The following is a 16,061-nucleotide window of genomic DNA, read 5'->3' on the forward strand; positions in this document are numbered from 1 at the left end:
GGAAAGAACACAAATATTCATTTTTACTTGATTTAGGGGCAGAAAAGACCACTATCTCAATCTTCTCTTTGCCCTTCTCCACACGAAAGTCTTTACCTAACTTTTATAGTTTGATGATCATAAAAATGCTTAGAAGGGTCTTCTCAGTGTACTTTTGACAAGTGTTCTTCTCGGAGCTAAAGTTATTCTCTGGGTCTAAGTTACATCTTTTACTTGAACCCTCTGCAACTACTGGAATTTGATGAACTTCACTGATTTGGTTTCCAGATACGATTTTCACATGTAGGAAGAAAACAGCTTTACCCCAGCACACAACAGATTATCAGGAACTGTGCTTGGCAACTTTACATAACTTATTTCTGCTCCCATACAACTCAACCTATGTGGAAGTTTCTTTCTTTATGTCTCTTTCTGCTTAATAGGTGGACCTTGCTTTTAAAGTCAAATCTATTCAAAAGAACAGAACGGTTGCATAGAATTGAGCATAACAAGAGTGTTTCCTCAATAGGTTCTTTAGAAAGCACTTATGAACTGCAAAACTACATATATAGGTTAGGAACTGGTTTTCCTGATTTAGGCAATCTTTGAAGAACTTACTTCCTAAATAAGGAAGTCCCATGTAAATCTGTCACTATTTTTCTGAATATATCTAGTCTATAATTATCCTCTTAAAATTTTTTTACAACTGTCCACTTTCTAAAGTTTAAAGCCCTACTAGGTTACTACTTGACTTACATGTTTTTACAGAAAGGCAACAGGCCCTTCAGGTCTTACTTATTTAAAGCTGCCACTTCAGAAATATCATTATAAAGTAACTTAAAGGAAAAGAAGAAAACTTTAAAGGAAAAAAACAGAATAGAAATATTTGAATAAACTAATTGATCTGTGAGAAGAGATTAGAAGTGCATGCTTAAGTAGAGGAAATATCAATATAAAGCCAGGTAAGAATGAAAGCAAGATCCTAATCCTCCCTAGAGTTGGGTTATTATCTGAGAAACAGAAATAAAGGCTATTTTGCACACATAAAACTGAAATCATGATCAAACCCAGAAGTTAGGCTGCTTCACACCACAGCATGCCAATAATTTGAATACTGTCCATTTAGATCAGGTACATACTAGTTCAGGATGGTTTGGAAGGCCACATTTTTTGCATGGTTCATCATCATCTGCTAGGATGGCGTCTTCACTTTCCTTTTCTTCCTCCTCTTCCGAAGCTGCAGATGATTTTTCACTGTCAGACCCTTCACTTTCATCATTGCTGGAATATTTCCACCTGCCACGTGTTCGAGACCCAGTCCATCGAACTTTGCCTTTGGGTTTTACCTTGTATAAAATAAAACATTAGGATAATCTGATGTAATAAGAATGTTAAAAAAAACACTTCTGATTACATGTGCATTGTAGAATATTTAGTGAATACACAAAGAAGAAAAGAAAAATTATTGTGGCTTCATCCACAGATATACCTACTATTAAATTTTGGTATATATTTCCATTAATTTTTTCTACTTTTTGGAAGGGAGAATTATAATGAACATTCTGTCTTACAACTATTTTCCCTAGTTATAAAATAGTCTCCTAACATCATGTGTGTGTGTATGTATATGTATAAGCCATCACATAGCTATATTTATCTAATCCACTACTAGACAGACATTTAGGTAGTTTTCCATTTTTCACTTTCATAAACAGTGTATCCTTGCAAATACAAACTTTTACACACACTTCTGTGGTTAGGATAAATTCCTCGAAGAGGATTCTGGGTCAAAGATCATGCACTTTTCAAAGGCTCTATAATAGAGCGATGACTATATTGTTACATAAAAAATTTAATTCCCGTATTAGTGATGAATTTAAAAAATTTAATGGGTCAAAAATGCATACAAAAATCCTGATAAACTTAAAAAATATTATTCAGAGAATAACTTTATAATGTTGGGAACTGCTTTTTATTGGCTGGCTTCACAATATTTTAAGTCATATTTCTGTTCACTCCTACAGTGTAAGTCCCCACCAAAGACCAAAATAATTCTAACAACAGAAGGGGAAATTTTTTTTAAGTAAAAATTTAGTATTTCAGGGGACAAAGGATCACTTGCAATTAAGAACAATCTGACCACTTAAATATATCAAAAACAAAAGTAGCACTTTTAATTACAACAAACTCCCATAGGCTAGCCAAAGACTTGTACTAGATTTTGCTTAAAGTAAGAGGGTCATAGAAAAAAAAAATTCTGGCTCTATGACTAATGATTAAAATGGGGACACAGAGGCACTCTCAAACACTGGCAATGAGAAGGTACATTAACTGGGCCTTTTTTGGAGGGCAATATAGAGAAAGCCATCAGAACTTAAAACACATATGCCCCTTGACCCAGCAATTCCAATTCTAGGGGTCTATTCTAAAGAAATACTCACTCATGTCCAAAAGGATCTTCAATGCAGCACTGCCTGTAATAGTGAAAAATTGGAAACGACCTAAATGTCAATCAAGCAGGGAGTGGTTAAATAAACTGAGGTACACCCACACTATGGAATACTACGTGGCTGCCAATAACCAAAAAGTAGACTATATCTACTGATATGTAGAGTTCAGACAACACTGTTAAGTGAAAAGCTCATAGAAAAATAATTTGATTCGATCTATTTTTTAAAAGAATGGGAAGTATTTACGAACATGGACATGAATATATGGAAAAAGGACTGCAAAGAGATGAAGCCCAAACTGTTAATAGTGTTTCTAAGGAATTTTCATTTTCAATCATACAGGTTAGGTATTACTTGGATAGTTTACAATACAGAGAATATATTTCTATATTGCCTATAATAGAGAAAAAGTTTAAAAGATGACAAGATTATACAGTCTGAAATTTAATGTCTGGAGATAACTACTAAGAAAAAACATCTCAGATATAGGAAGAGAGGCTTTTTTGTGGTGGTTGTTCTTTTAGTTATCTTTGAACGAGCTAATTTAGCCAAAAGCAAACAGCTACAAACACTCAGAGCTAAGTATTTCTAAGAAAAATTAAAACTCAGAGTAGAAGAAATTTTACCTTGGTTACTTTAGAATTTGTATCCTTCTCTGTTTTTTTCAAATTTTCTTTTTTCTCAGTTTTTTGCAAAGCTGCTGACTCTTCTTCCACTTCATCTTCTCCTTCCCCTCTTTTTTTATCAGCTTTCTGATCTCTGATTTCAGCTACTTTTGCTGTGGGTCTAGATATTCTTGGAGACCTCCTTAAAGTACGACCCACATTTGTTTTCTCTTCTTCCTTTTCTGTCTTCTCTTGCTTGGTTTCTGGCTCTAGAATTTTGGGAGGAGAATCTGGCTTCTTCTTCCGACTGGATATCCTAATTGTTAATTTGATACCCTCTTTCTGCCTTTCAGAGGTTATTTCTGTGTTCTCTGAGGCAGTGGTTTCTTCTTCAGGAATCAACTTATATTTAAATTTGCTTTTTTGCATAGAACCCTTTGTCTCAGAAGGATCACCTGTGCCAGAGGTCTGGGCATTGTCCAGATCATCCACTTCTACCTTTGTGGATTCAGCATCCACTTTTAAAATTTCTGGGTCTATTTTCTCCAAAGACTGACCTTCAGTGGAACTGCTATTCTGACACTCTACCACTTCTTTTTCTGAGGCTAGTTTCTCATGGTGGACAGTCACGTTAGATGATGGAGAAGTTTCAGCTGTCTCGGGAAACCCTGCGTTTACTGATTCTACAGTACTCTTTGGAACCTCCTCTGGTATCGGACTCAATCTTTGTGTGTCTTTATCAAGAAAAGTCTTTTTGGACTTCTCTAACTTTTCAAGACATTCTAGGACTGGTGGGCGCTTATCCTTCTTACTTTTGGGAGACCTCTCTTCAACTCTCATGCTACAGGATTCAGCGGTAGATAAAGCAGTTTTTAAAGAGAGATCCTTTGCTATTTCAGAAGTCTCAAGAGGAGTTTCCATTTCTGGAGGACCAGTTTCCTCTATGTGCCCTTTGTGACTCTGTGTCTCTAAGGCTGATATTGAACTATGTGCATCTTTCCCTAAAGTGACCACTTCTTTCTCAAGATCACCTATTTTCATACTCGTTATGACAGAATTTAAAGACTCTGCTCCATTTCCCTCCATGATGACACTTCTGTCCTTAGAGGGGCTACAGCTATCTTCCTTTGTATCATAAAACTTCATCTCCATCTGTTCTGTCTTAAAATTTGGAGTTACCCTTTCATCACTAACTTCTCCATTTACCAGCTGTTTCCCTTCATGACCAAAAGTAGTGATTGTAGAGATCCTTTTACAAGTCTCTTCCTCTTGTTTTATTTCATCTTTCAAAAACTCTTTTGTTGGAGTACCTGATTTACACAAAGGTCCTTTGATTGGACTGTCAAAATCATCACTCAGTTTAATTTCTCGTTTTTTTAGTGGTATCTTGGCCTGCTGGTCATTTTTAAGTTTCTCGGTTTCTTCAGTAGACTTCTCAGTGATTTCTTGAGAAGATTTAACATTGCCAGCAAAATCTAGCCTCTCAGGCTCTGGCTTCTCCATGCTACCTTTGATATCTCTAGGATCTGCTCTACATTCCTTCACTTCGACTTTTACGGGTTTGACATTTTCCTTGAAGGAATCACTTTCTTCTTTGATACTCTTTTTTTCTTCGCTTTCTGGCAAAGGTTTTTCTAGCTTCACTATGACAGGCAGTTTTACAAGTTCCTTTTCATCTTCTTTTTCTATTTTCACAGTAGTCTCTTCTAGAGCATTGGGTGTAGAACAGTTTTCTGAATCTACTCGCTGCTCAACACTTTTCATCTTTTCACTTTCCTTCCGTTGCTCTAAAAATCAGAAAACGTTCACATGAATCTAAGCATTCAAGATTATAAAATATATAAGGCAAAACATAAAATATATATCCATTCAAAGTTTCTCTCTTAAAAGAGGTGGCTTCTGTCACTGGACATCTGACAATAAAAAATAAACTCACACAGTAAAGAAAATTACCAAACTCTGAAGTACAACTTTTAGATATTAAAAAAACTATTATTTAGAAAAACTCAGGTTTCTGCTTTAAACTTTTAGCTTCAATGTTCTCAATGAAATGTAAATATTTATGCATCTCAAATAATTTATTCAAGCTCCAGTGATGGCTCAAAAATATGAAACTAAGAATATATCATAAAACATTTCCAAAAGACCATATTTGTTTTAAAACCTGACAACTGTTCTTTGCAAGTCACTGAGCACTTCATTTAACTGAGGTAACATGAGCAAGGCAGTGGGAAAATGTTTTATGTTTTATCAGGTTATAAAAGTAACAATTCTGTACAGAAAATGAAAAACAGAGAAACAAAAAACATGCCCATAATCCAAATACCCAGAGGCAATCACTATTAATATTTTATTTTAGGTTACTTCCTTCTAGTCTTATATATTTTTGAGAACACTGGGATCATGCTGCCCCATTTTTCTCACTGAAACATTAGCATTTTCTTATGATATTAAATGCCTTTACAGAAATTTGACTTAATTATGTAACATCCCTCAATATGGTTATATTGCAGTTTACTTTATCAAATGCCATTACTGAACATTTCAGAAGTTAGTATTTTATAAGGAAACTGTGTTTATCTGTCAACTCCTCTTTTTACCTTATCGGCTATATATTTCCAACTTTCATGGAGTATCTAATAGTGCAAATTTAAATATAACAAAAGTATGGGGCTTCCCTGGTGACACAGTGGTTAAGAATCTGCCTGCCAATTCAGGGGACACAGGTTCGAGCCCTGGTCCGGGAAGATCCTACATGCCGTGGAGCAACTAAGCCCGTGCACCACAACTACTGAGCCTGCGCTCTAGAGCCCGCGTGCCACAACTACTGAAGCCAGCGCACCTAGAGCCCAAGCTCCACAACAAGAGAAGCCACTGCAATGAGAAGCCCACACACTGCAACGAAGAGTAGCTCCCGCGCACCGCAACTAAAAGAAAGCCCGCGCTCAGCAACGAGGACCCAACACAGCCAATAATAAAATAAATAAATTTATTAAAAATAAATAAATAAATATAACAAGAGTCATATTTAGTAAATATCATAAATCTTTGAATGGAATTACAGAGAATGCATATACGCTTTAAACTTGTGCTCAGGGAATCTGAGTAGTGTTTTCAGAATTCTTTAACTACTAATTTTACCTAAATTTTCCTCACCCTATCCTTGCAACTGAAAAACCTCACTTCTTAATGAAGTTTTACCAAGATAGGAATTAAAAACTTTTTTATGAACAGATTCTTGCCAAGTTGATACACCAGTTTCAACGTTTTCGTGGGAATAAAATGTAATAGACAGAAGTGAGATGAAGTAGGACATATTCTTTAAACTGAGAATTCAACATTTCTTTTAAAAAGTTAAGTACTTTTATTACAAACCATCATTTCTTTTATGTTCAATCATACTGCAAATAAAAAATTCAAGAACCACTGATAACTACTGAGAACCTGAGATTAGAGTATTGTGCCTCCCTCTTTAACTGTCATATACTTATTTAACATATGCATGTCACTAAGAAAATTAAAGACATGGCAGAAATTATCTAGTTTGAATGTCTTCCCTTTCCCATTGATTAAGTAGGTTTAGTAAATTCTTTCATTGAAATTGGTTAATGTATCAGGAAGTCTAATTAAATAAATATCTTGGTTAACAATTAAAATACAGATTACCATCTTTATAAATAACTTTAGCCTAATACAAAGAGTATACTAAACACAATTTCGTATTTTTTCTATATATTTTGGTTCAAAAAGCAACTCAGGGGCTTCCCTGGTGGTGCAGTGGTTGAGAGTCCGCCTGCCGATGCAGGGGACACGGGTTCGTGCCCCGGTCCGGGAAGATCCCACATGCCGCGGAGCAGCTAGGCCCATGAGCCATGGCCGCTAAGCCTGCGCATCCGGAGTCTGTGCTCCGCAACGGGAGAGGCCCGCGTACCGCCAAAAAAAAAAGCAACCCAGGATTCTGTGACTCCCACCCAAGCTAAAATGACACTTTGCTTTTGGGGTGGTGAATGAATAAGTCCTTTAAACTGATTTTGATTTGAGTAACAACGTGACAAAATAAAAGGAAGAGTAACATTAGTTTCAAGACTCCTAGGTTCAGTAATCCTAATTCAGCTAGTGGTGTATCTTTAGATATGTCACAAACTCTGATCCTCATTTCTTCATGTATAAATAAAGCAGCTGGACTAAGTGACCTCAACAATTATTCTTCACTGGCTTATATTTCTCTTAACCCCAAAATATTCAATATATTTTTTTGACTTAGTTCTTATAAGAGAAAAACATAACAACAATTATATCTCTAGCTCCTGTAGATCACATGGATGTATCCCTAAAACCGAAGACACAAAAACCATGACATGAAATGAAATTTTAAGCACAATCATAATTGGTAAAAAGGTCATTCAGTTATACAAGCATTTCTAACAAGTTCTGTCAAAAGGAAACTAACTGTAAAGGAAGATGCAAATAAGTTTAAGAGACATGAAATTTGAAGTAACAAGACTCAAGGAAAAATTCACCTCTAAAATCACAATGCAACAGCAACATTGCTTGACAAACTTAAGGTGATTCAAGACAAGTGTTACTTACTGTGGGTTTTTAAAGCACATTTACTCAACAATTATCTATTAATCACCTATTATGGGCTTTCCCACCCATCCCAATCACTATGTAATGAAACACTGAATGTCTATGTAAGTTAACACTGAAGGACATTGCTAGTTACCTATCCAGTATCAATCTCCTCTTCTTTCTTACTACTACAACTCTAATTTTGTTCAAGAAAGTACTTGCCTCTTCAGATACCTTATAGCTAAGGGTCATGTGAACCAATTCTGGCCAATGAGATGCATGAGGAAATCTGGGTGAGACTTACAAAGTTCAGTTGACCTATGCCTTCTGCCCCTTCCCCTGCTTTTTTTTTTTTTTTTTTTTTTTTTTGTGGTACACGGGCCTCTCACTGTTGTGGCCTCTCCCATTGCGGAGCACAGGCTCCGGACGTGCAGGCTCAGCGGCCATGGCTCACGGGCCTAGCCGCTCCACGGCATGTGGGATCTTCCCGGACTGGGGCACGAACCTGTGTCCCCTGCATCGGCAGGTGGACTCTCAACCACTGCGCCACCAGGGAAGCCCTCCCCTGCTTTTTTTCCAGAGCCTGCACACAATACCTGGAGAGGGAACAATCAAAGCCACATGCTAAGGATGGCAGATTAGGAAGGGTACTTGACGGCTTCATGGAGCTGCTGAACCAGACCTGAACTGCTTACCACATGACTTTTTATTACAAGAAAAAAATTTAACTCACACTTGTCAGAATGGCCATCATCAAAAAGAACACAAACAAATGCTGGTGAGGATGTGAAGAAAAGGGAACCCTCATACACTGCTGGTGGGAAAGTAAACTGGTGCAACCACTGTGGAAAACAGGATGGAGGTTTCTCAAAAAACTAAAAGTAGAAATACCATATGACTCAGCAGTTCCACTCCTGGGTATATATATCTAAAAGAAACAACAACACTAATCTGAAAAGGTACATGCACCCAATGTTCACAGCAGCATTATTTACAATTGCCAAGGTATGGAAGTAACGTACGTGTCCATGAACAGATGAATGGATAAAGAAGATGTGGTAGATATATGCAATGGAATACTACTCAGCCATAAAAAAGAATGAAAGTTTGCCATTTGCAGCAACACAGATGGACTTGGAGGGCATTATGCTAAGTGAAATAAGTCAGACAGAGAAAGACAAATACTGTATGATATCACATATATGTGGAATCTAAAAAATATAACATATAGCATTATTGATATATATCAATAAATTAAAAAATCTTTTATTTTATGTTGGAATACAGTTGATTTACAATGTTGTGTTAGATTCAGTGTACAGCAAAGTGATTCAGTAATACATACACATATATCTATTCTTTTCCAGATTTTTTTCCCCATTTAGGTTATTTTAGAATATTGAGATCTGTGTGCTATACAGTAGATCTCTATTGATTATCTATTTTATATATAGTAGTGTGTATATGTTAATCCCAAACTCCTAATTTATTCCCCTCCCCCACCTTTCCAGACGAACAAACCAGAAGTTTGTTTGTGAGTCTGTTTCTGTTTTTTAAATAAGTTCATTTGTATCACTTTTTTTTTTTTTTTTTGCGTTACGCGGGCCTCTCACTGTTGTGGCCTCTCCCATTGTGGAGCACAGGCTCCGGACGTGCAGGTTCAGTGGCCATGGCTCATGGGCCCAGCTGCTCCGTAGCATGTGGAATCTTCCCGGACCGGGGCACGAACCCGTGTCCCCTGCATCGGCAGGCAGACTCTCAACCACTGCGCCACCAGGGAAGCCCTCACTTTTTTTTAGATTCCACATATCAGTGATATCATATGATATTTGATCTTTCACTGTCCAACTTACTTCACTTAGTATGATAATCTTTAGGTCCATCCATATTGCTGCAAATGGCATTATTTCATTCTTTTTGTGGCTGAGTAATATTCCATTTTATATATATATATATATATATATATATATATATATACACACACACACACACACATACCACATCTTCTTTATCCATTCATCTGTTGACGGACATTTAGGTTGCTTCCATGTCCTGGCTATTGTAAATAATGCTGCTATGAACATTGGGGGGCATGTATCTTTTTGAATTACGGTTTTCTCCTAATTTATGCCCAGGAGTGGGACTGCTAGATCATATGGTAGCCCTATTTTTACTTTTTTAAAGGAAACTCCATACTGTTCTCCCTAGTGGCTGTACCAATTCACATTCCCATCAACAGTGCAGAAGGGTTCCCTTTTCTCCACACCCTCTCCAGTATTTACTGTTTGTAGACTTTTTGATGATGGCCATTCTGTGTGCGGTGATACCTCATTGTAGTTTTGATTTGTGTTTCTCTAATACTTAGCGGTGTTAAGCATCTTTTCATGTGCTTTTTGGCCATCTGTATGTCTTCTTTAGAGAAATGTCCCTTTAGATTTTCTGCCCATTTTCTGATTGGGTTGTTTGTTGTTTGTTTTTTTTTGATATTGAGCTGCATGAGCTACTTGTATATTTGGAGATTAATCCCTTGTTGGCTGCATCATTTGCAAATATTTTTTCCCATTCTGTGGGTTGTCTTTCCGTATTGTTTATGGTTTCCTTTGCTGTGCAAAATCTTTTAAGTTTAATTAGGTCCCATTTGTCTATTTTTCTTTTTGTTTTGGCCACACCCACGGCATGTGGGACCTTAATTCCCCGACCAGGGATCGAATCCATGCCCCCTGCAGTGGAAGCAGAGTCTTAAGCACTGGACTGCCAGGGAAGTCCCTGTTTTTATTTTTGTTACTCTAGGAGGTGGATCCAAAAATATACTGCTGGATTTATGTCAAAGAGTGCTCTGCCTATGTTTTCCTCCAACAGTTATATAGTTTCCGGTCTTACATTTAGGTCTTCAATCCATTTTGAGTTTATTTTTGTGTACGGTGTTAGAGAATGTTCTAACTTCATTCTTTTACATGTAGCTGTCCAGCTTTCCTAGCACCACTTGTTGAAGAGATGTCTTTCTCCATGGTATATTCTTGCCTTCTTTGTGGTAGATTAATTGGCCATAGGTGCGTGGGCTTATTTCTGGGCTTTCTATCCTGTTCCATTGATCCGTATTTCTGTTTTTGTGCCAGTACTATACTGTTTTGCTGACTGCAGCTTTATAGTATAGTCTGAAGTCAGGGAGCCTGATTCCTCCAGCTTCATTTTTCTTTCTCAAGGTTGCTTTGGCTATTCGGGTCTTTCGTGTTTCCATACAAATTTAAAAACTTTTTTGTTCTAGTTCTGTTAAAAATGCCATTGGTAATTTGATAGAGATTACACTGAATCTGTAGATTGCCTTGGGTAGTACAGTCATTTTGAGAATATTGAGTCTTTCAATCCAGGAATGTGGCATATCTTTCCATCTGTTTTGCATCATCTTCGATTTCTTTCATCAGTGTCTTACCATTTTCAGAGTACAGGTCTTTTGCCTCCTTAGGTAGGTTTATTCCTGTGTATTTTATTCTTTTTGATGTGATGGTAAACGGGATTGTTTCCTTAAATTCTCTTTCTGATCTTTCATTGTTAGTGTACAGAAATGCAACTGTTTTATGTGTATTCATTAATGAGCTCTAGTAGTTTTCTGGGCTCAAAATATTGAAATCATCATTTGATATTACCAACATGCATTTAATGGACAAATAATAGGAGCTGCCTTCACTAAAACATTAGTAATATCATTTTATTGCATGTTAAAGGGATACAAACTGGTGCCAATCCTTTTGTAACTTATTTAAAAATTGATGATATCAACATGGTTGATATCTGCCAAAAAGGTATCAAGAAGTTGTTTATAATTAAGTATAACAAAATAAAGCCACAGGGCACTTCCCTGGTACTCCAGTGGTTAAGACTCCAAATTCCCAATGCAGGGGGCCTGGGTTCAATCCCTGGTCAGGGAATTAGATCCCACATGCCACAACTAAAGATCCCACATGCCACAACAAAGATCCCACGTGCCTCAACTAAAAGATTCTGCATGCCGCAACTAAAAAAAAAAGATCCCACATGCTGCAATGAAGACCCCACGTGCCACAACTAAGACCCAGTGCAGCCAAATAAATAAATAAATAAAAATTTAAAAAGTAAAGCCACCCACAGAAAACAAATGAACCACTTAATAAATTATTAGAAGGCAAGCAGGAAATAGAACCCTGTCAGCACCCGAAAAGCCACACACAAGCCTTTTCCCAATAGTAATTCCCTCTTTAACAAGTATAACTATTACCTTGACTTTTATATTAATCACTTCCTTATTTTGCTTTATAGTTTAGTTTTACCTTTTACTTTCTTTTTTAGGTCTCTTTAACCTACTATTGTTCCTCCATCCTTTATTTTTTTTGCAATTTATTTGAGTCACCAAATCAAGTAATTTGATGGTGACTCAATTCTATAATTTCTGGATTTTGCTGACTGCATTCCCATATTCCTCTGTCCTTTCTTCCCCTGTAAGTCATCACTTTAATCTATAGTCTGCATCAGATTCAGGTTCAATTTCTGTGGCAAAACTACTTCAGTGGTGGTATGTTCTTTATCAAGAGGCATTAATGTGTGATCATCTCTTTTTGTGATGTTAAGAGATGTTAATGCTGAGTATCTAAAACCTTTTCTTATTAGGGATTACAAAATGATATTCCCATTCTGTCAATCTTCCATCTGTGATTATAAACCCTATAAAAATAAACTTTACTAATTTATTATTTTGTTATACAGTGGTACAGTTAATACTGAAAAGTCAGGATTAAAGTTCAATTCTTTTTGTTTATTTAACAATTTTCAAAATAATAATCTGGTCTCTACTGGCATCCTCCAAAGGTAACCAGTTTTTCTATTAGTATTATGATGAAGTCATGGATTTAAGACATATTCAATGTGTTTTAATCCACTACAGTTATTATCCTTGTGATGCTTAAATTGTCCCATCTTAGACAATGGAAACCTTTTTAAGTTGGCTCTTGAGTCTTTCTGAAATGACTTTGATACAGTCCACACTACTTGGAATGACAGGATGTTTCTTGGCTCATTATGCCCCAGAACTGGAATCAGCCACTTTTCCAAGACGCCTTGGTTTACTTTAATGGGAAACTGTATTTCAAGACCACGATCTGGGTGCTAAAGGATGCTCACTGCTACTGGGTTGGCCATTGTTTTTAAGTCTTTTCAGTGGACAGAGCTAGAAAATAATAAAATTAACCCATGAGTTCATAATGATAGTTGTTTTCCTTAACTTTTCTGTCTTACATCTTATTTCTTTTTCCCACACTGAGAATCTTGGTTTTCAAGGACACCACAGATGATATAATTAGAATATCAGTTACTTTTTCCTCATATTATGCACGTTTTCAGAATAACAATGACACCACCATCACCAAAGTGATTTAATGAAAGGTTCACAAGTTTTTGCATGTACTCTTCCCATTCTTTCTCCATTTGTTTTGTCTTACTATAGCTCCACTGTGAAAACACACAGCCATTAAAGACTACATGTTCTCTATATCTGTCATTTAGATTTAGTTACATGTAACTACCAAGTTAATGCTCACCCAACATTCTTTTTTAAATCTTTATTTTGAAATAATTTTAGACATATAGATGTGTTACAAAAATAGTTCAAGTACATCATCACCCTGTTTCCTCTAAGTTAACAACTTACATACTCACAGCACAATTATCAAAACCAGGAAATTAACATTAGTAAAATACTATTAAACATAAACAGATTTCATTTATATTTTGCCTTTTCCCCCAACTCCCACCCGATCCTTTCTGTTTGAGGATCCATGTCTCATTTTGTTCTTGTGTTTCCTTAGTCTCCTCCAATCTGTGACCATTCCTCATTCTTTCCTTGTCTTTTCTGACCTTGACAGTTATTTTGGAGAGTACCTCTCAATTTGGTCTTGTTTGATGTTTTCTCAAGATTAGATTAAGATATACATTTTTGATGAAAATTTCACAAAAGAAATGTTGTGCATTATATCAGAGGCTACATGATGATGTACATACCTTGATCATTCAGTTACGGTGGTGTTGGCTGCTCATTCCACTGGAAAGTTAACCATTTCCCCCTTTGTAACAGGTAAATGTCTTGGAGAGATACTTTGAGATTGTGCTAATATCCTGTTTCTCCACAAATTTGCACCCACTAATTTTAGTGTCTGTCAGAGATCTTGCTGCAACAATTACTACTGCAGTATTTCCCTAATGGTAAATTTGTATTATTCTCATTCCTTCTACACTGCAGGGAAATGTAGTCCCTGCAGTGCAAAAGGAATTAATTGACATTCACCTGCAGGGAAGACCTGTCCCTTCACCTCCATTTATTTATTTATTCAATTAGGTACTTATATAAGTAGGAACTTATAGAAGATTTAAAATCTATCATCATATAAAGTTGTTGCTAAAACAGTTCTGCTCTCACCACTGAGAGCTCCTTCCAGTTGGCACTGTGTACTACTGAGATGCCTAAATTATTTTTTGAATATGTCCTTAATTTCTGTCATTCTAAGATACTCTAGGCTTATCCTGTATTTTCCCTGCCCATCTCCTGAATCAATCTTGTCTTTAAGGGGCACTAGTTCCTTTTAATGGAAAACAATATTTTGAAATAAAAATCTAGAAGCTAACGGTGCTTATTGCTACTGGGGTATCATTGTTCTTAGATTCCTCTCATGAACAGAGGTAAGAAATACATGTATGTATATTAAACCGTACACATGAATACATTTATATTTATTTCTATATCACCCACCATTGAGGTTTTGTTAGTCTTTTTGGCTATCTGAAGCTCATTCACTAGAAGATCCCTATAAAAAGACTCATGGGAAATTAGGTCTTCGATAGCACTTTACCTGCAGCCTCTATGTAAAAGTCAGTTTGGCTAGACATAAAATCTCTGGTTCACATTTTTCCCCCTTAAATATGTTATGGCATTTTCTTCTGGCATAAGTCATTGCTTTCAAATATAGTGATGGCAGTCTTATATTCTTTCCCCTATAAGTTACCTGGTCTTTTTGTCAGGATTGCCAAAGTACTTTCTTCAAAGCCCAATAATTTTACTAGAATATGTCTTGATGTTGGTTGTTCTGGGTTGATTTTCCAAGGTACACAGTGTCTTTTAAATATGTAGTCTCATATCCTTTTTTTATTTCAAGAAGTTTTGTTAAGCATAGTCTTTAGCATTTTTGCCTGTTCCCTTGCTTTGGTTTTCTTTTTTATGGGCCTCTGTTGGATTTTCATTGCGTATCTTCAAATCCTTATCTCTTTCTCTCAAATCTTTATCTCTTTATTCATTTGTTTTTGTTTTTAACTTTTTTAAAAAACACACACCTTTCCATCTGCTATTTATTAAGGGCACTAATTCTTGTGTTTGTTGACTGAGATGTTATTCATAGATTTTTGAAAAATCATAACTCTACCACCTAATAAGTTTTCATATGTTTAGTAAGAATGTGTTTTGGGTAAGCTTTCATTCTCTGCAGTGATGTTATTCTACTTCTTATTCTATTTTGTTATTATAATTCTGTGGGATTTGACCTGGATCTTTTTTAATTTTTTAGTTGCTCATTTTTATGGCAAGTAGACAGTTTTTCTAATTTCACAGCTATAGAGCTCTGCATTTTTTATATTAAAAATTAAAGTGACTTATTTTATGAGGTCACCTACCTCTAGCCTTCTCTCATACTTTTATTTGCACCTTCTTTTTTGCTTGTCTCCATTGTCTTTATTGTACTTAATTTAGATCCTATTCCCAGCAGATTGCACAAAGCTCTGTGTGGAGTTTAGTCCTGGAAGGGAGCTTTGGTTGGAGAAGTTTGAGAAGTCATAAGGCCTAGAGTACCCGAGTCCCTTTAAGATCTTAATTTCACATACTGTTTATAGTTTTTTATTTTTGCCATCAATATGTTCCTTTTATAGGGGAATCTGTAGAGAGTCAAAAACCACGCCACTGACATTTTCCAAAAATTATGAATGATAACTTAAATTATCACCTTCTGATTCTAGGCACAACAAACTCAATCAGAAAAGAAAACTTCAACAGTTTCTCTAATCATGAAACGTTTCTTTTTCTTTTCTTCTTCTTCCCTTCTCTCCCTTCCTTCCTTCATAGAGTAGAATGAAGAGCTAGTATAATACTAAAAACTAAATAATGATGGTATTCAATTACAAAAATTGTATGAATATCCTGAACATAGAAGCCCTGTACACAAAACTATTCTTTAAAATTCTATTAGGCGGGGCTTCGCTGGTGGCGCAGTGGTTGAGAATCTGCCTGCTAATGCAGGGGACACGGGTTTGAGCCCTGGTCTGGGAGGATCCCACATGCCGCGGAGCAACTGGGCCCGTGAGCCACAACTACTGAGCCTGAGCTCTAGAGCCTGTGCTCCGCAACAAGAGAGGCCACGATAGTGAGAGGCCTGCGCACCGTGATGAA

The 16,061-nt window shown here is 36.3% G+C and overlaps 1 protein-coding gene across 3 annotated transcripts in view; it reads right to left on the minus strand.

Annotated features, from left to right (window-relative positions):
• RSF1 (remodeling and spacing factor 1) overlaps positions 1 to 16,061 on the minus strand; it is a 165,655-nt gene that overhangs the window by 27,786 nt on the left and 121,808 nt on the right. For all 3 annotated transcript variants that reach the window (XM_067750468.1, XM_067750465.1, XM_067750466.1), the window contains 2 exons: positions 3,056 to 4,821; positions 1,119 to 1,325 (listed from right to left, as the gene is read on the minus strand). In XM_067750468.1, the coding sequence (XP_067606569.1) occupies positions 1,119 to 1,325; positions 3,056 to 4,821 (1,973 nt within the window). The remainder of the gene's footprint in view (positions 1 to 1,118; positions 1,326 to 3,055; positions 4,822 to 16,061) is intronic.

Source organism: Pseudorca crassidens, chromosome 9 (assembly GCF_039906515.1).
Source record: "Pseudorca crassidens isolate mPseCra1 chromosome 9, mPseCra1.hap1, whole genome shotgun sequence".
NCBI lineage: Eukaryota > Metazoa > Chordata > Mammalia > Artiodactyla > Delphinidae > Pseudorca > Pseudorca crassidens.